Source organism: Adiantum capillus-veneris, chromosome 10 (assembly GCF_014529385.1).
Source record: "Adiantum capillus-veneris isolate H3 chromosome 10, ASM1452938v2, whole genome shotgun sequence".
NCBI classification, from domain to species: Eukaryota; Viridiplantae; Streptophyta; class Polypodiopsida; order Polypodiales; family Pteridaceae; genus Adiantum; species Adiantum capillus-veneris.
The window spans coordinates 112,959,160-112,961,936 of NC_140940.1; the positions used below are offsets into that span (position 1 = coordinate 112,959,160).

The 2,777-nt window shown below is 46.2% G+C and overlaps 1 protein-coding gene across 1 annotated transcript; it reads left to right on the plus strand.

Moving 5' to 3' along the window:
• Window positions 1-969: 969 nt before the first annotated feature.
• Window positions 970-2,099, plus strand: LOC147449470 (uncharacterized). The gene is made up of 3 exons (XM_086522621.1): window positions 970-1,605; window positions 1,703-1,804; window positions 1,906-2,099. Exons 1-3 carry the CDS (start codon window positions 1,186-1,188, stop codon window positions 1,948-1,950), a joined length of 567 nt encoding a protein of 188 aa, XP_086378747.1. The 5' UTR covers window positions 970-1,185; the 3' UTR covers window positions 1,951-2,099.
• The last annotated feature ends 678 nt before the right edge of the window (window positions 2,100-2,777 follow it).

A 2,777-nucleotide genomic window follows, 5' to 3' on the forward strand; every position in this document is an offset into this window, starting at 1 on the left:
GACCTAAGAGACACTTTCGTACTACCCGAGCATTGTGAACAAGTAAGTATATAAATAGTTAACATCCCCCTTTTACAAGTTATGTGCTTGAAAGCTCTCATGTAAGTTATGTGGCTCTGGCAGGTAGTATTTCATCCTACAAAGTCTACATCAAACTGGTGGTACGTCATAGAGTTAGCCCCTCGTAGTGCAAGGACGTATGAAGGCTACCATGTGCCAATCACAACGACATCAATGGAGGAGATCAGAGAAGATGCTCAATCAGAAGCCGCTGCGGTGGTGCCAGACGAGCATCAAGATGCTACTGCTCTATATGGGGTGCATGCAGAGGAGCTACAAAATGAAACAGAGGATATGTGTTTAAACGGAGAGCTCTATATAGATATAGGAAGTTATGCTGAGTTATGCGAGGATGAGAGAGAGATCTCTTAAAGCCACAAATATTGTATTTGAACAATTTTGCTCACATCTTTTGATTGAAAATTCTGAGTTTTCGACTTGCCTCTTCTACCACTCGATTCATTGCGTCATTGTATTTATATGCGTCATTACGTCATTGTATTTAATGGTCTTTGCGTCATTGTCTACTCTATTCATTCAATATTAAGTTTAAATATTCGTGTGTTTAATGCAGGTATGGATGATGAGGAGTTTCTTTCTTCTTTGTCACCGCAGCAGAGACAGTGGTACGTGGAGCGTCATCGCTCTGGCGCATCATCGCGCGTTCCTACACCATCCGCATCTCCCTCTCTTTCGGAGCATTCGGCGCGCTCCGAAGCTTCGGCGTCGACGAGACGAGCGTCACACTCTTCTAGACACCGGCGCTCTAGTGGTGGCGGTGGCGGTTGTTGTGGGGATTCCGCCACCGATGCCTCCACACCGCCTCGTGTTCGACGAGGCTCTTTACCCTCCCCTTCTTTGCCCGCCCCCACACCAGCCACAGCATCGCCGTCTACGCCAGGTTTTGCACGGCTGACTGTTCCTAGAAGCTACACACCTCTACCTACTCCGCCAGGAGCCACCCCACTCGACACTCCTCGCTTCGGGGCCCAGACGCCGGTGGAGACACCTGACGTCCGTACCCCCATCGACACGCCGCTAGAGACCCCTGTCGGGACACCCAGGTTCACGCGTCACCGGCCAGAGGGCTTGCCTTACTCCGTCGACATCAGCGGCGGCATCATCATGGATGATGACGGCAAGAAGGTGATCTCGCGCATGCGTGGTCTTTGCTCTCAGCTGTTTAGACACTATATACTAAACAAATGGAGTGAAGTACCAAGTGATTTAAAAAACAGAGTCATCAGCATACTTCATGATGAGTTTCCCGTTCCAACACGGGATCAGCGCTTCAATGAAGACCTGATGAAGATTCGAATGCGCGAATACTGCAAACACAAGCGTTCCGAAGTGCAAAAAGCAATCAAGAATGGGTGGAATAGGCCAGATTGGCTGGCCAAAGAAGATTGGAAGAATGCGAAGAAAGCAGCGCGCGAGAATCCCGACAAGTGGAAGCAACAAAAGGATGCAGCCAGAGCGCGAGTAGAGGCAGGGAGCTCGCACCACTTGGGGAGCGGTGGATGGGCATCATTTGAGGCCGATTTTGTAAGTCTTTTCACATTGCTCTTTATGCATGTTCGATAGTTTAGGGTTTATGAGTTTTTTAGTTCTAACATAATGAAATCTTTGTATGTTTTGACAGTGGTCGATGACAGGACGTGATCCCACACCGTACGAGCGCGAGTACGCAGGCAGGAAGGGCTTAAACGCCCTGATGGACATTCTCAGTTCTCGCAGCGGCATGGTTAGTATTAGGGTTTACTCTTTTTTATTTTTTGTATTGTTTTATAAATGTCGTTATATGTTTATACTTACTGAAAACTGTCTTATTGTCTTTTTTTGCAGAATCCGACAGATACGCCGCTTGGACGCGATGAGACGTCTGATTAGACGACGTCAGTTTAGCCGTAGCTAGATAGCATTAGTTTAGGGTTTCTCATAGCTTATGTATCATGAGACGGATTTTATACGTCTTTTTGAACCATGTATATTATTACATTTGTCACCGCAATTCCTTTTGCCAATCAATTCTTTATGCCTATGATGTTGTACAATTGTCATTATTACATTTGCCAATCAATTCAGTTTGTCTATGATGTGTACAATTGTCAATTTTGCAAACAATGCGTCTTGTGGGTGACTATTTTGGGTCTATTATTTACCTTTGCACTTTTTTTAAAAAGTGAATCAAGTACAATATGGTTGATGGGTGGCAGGCATTCAATGCCCTGCCACCAAAAAAATATTCTCTCAGGCGTCGCTATATGCGTCGCTATTTATGGCTCTGTAGCGTCGCTATATGCGTCGCTATACTCTTCTGTGAGAGCGTCGCTATAACCGTCGCTATAGACGTCGCTATAGACGTCGCTATATAGCGACGTCTATAGCGACGTCTATAGCGACGCTTATAGCGACGCATATAGCGACGCTCTCGTAGCGACGCTTTTAGCGACGCTTATAGCGACGCCGGGGGTTATAAAAACCCAGTGTATTTCCGTCGCTAAGAGCGTCACAAGAGCACATAACCTCTTGTAGTGTAAGACAACAAAACTTGTCTTAGCCGCAGGAATATGGTGGCCAACATTACATATGGACGCTGAGGAATACGTTAAACGGTGCGATGACTATCATCGGACAAAAGTACCACTTAAAAGAGATGATATGCCGCTTAGACCAATGATGGGGGCAAGAGCTTTTGCAAAATGGGGGATTGATTA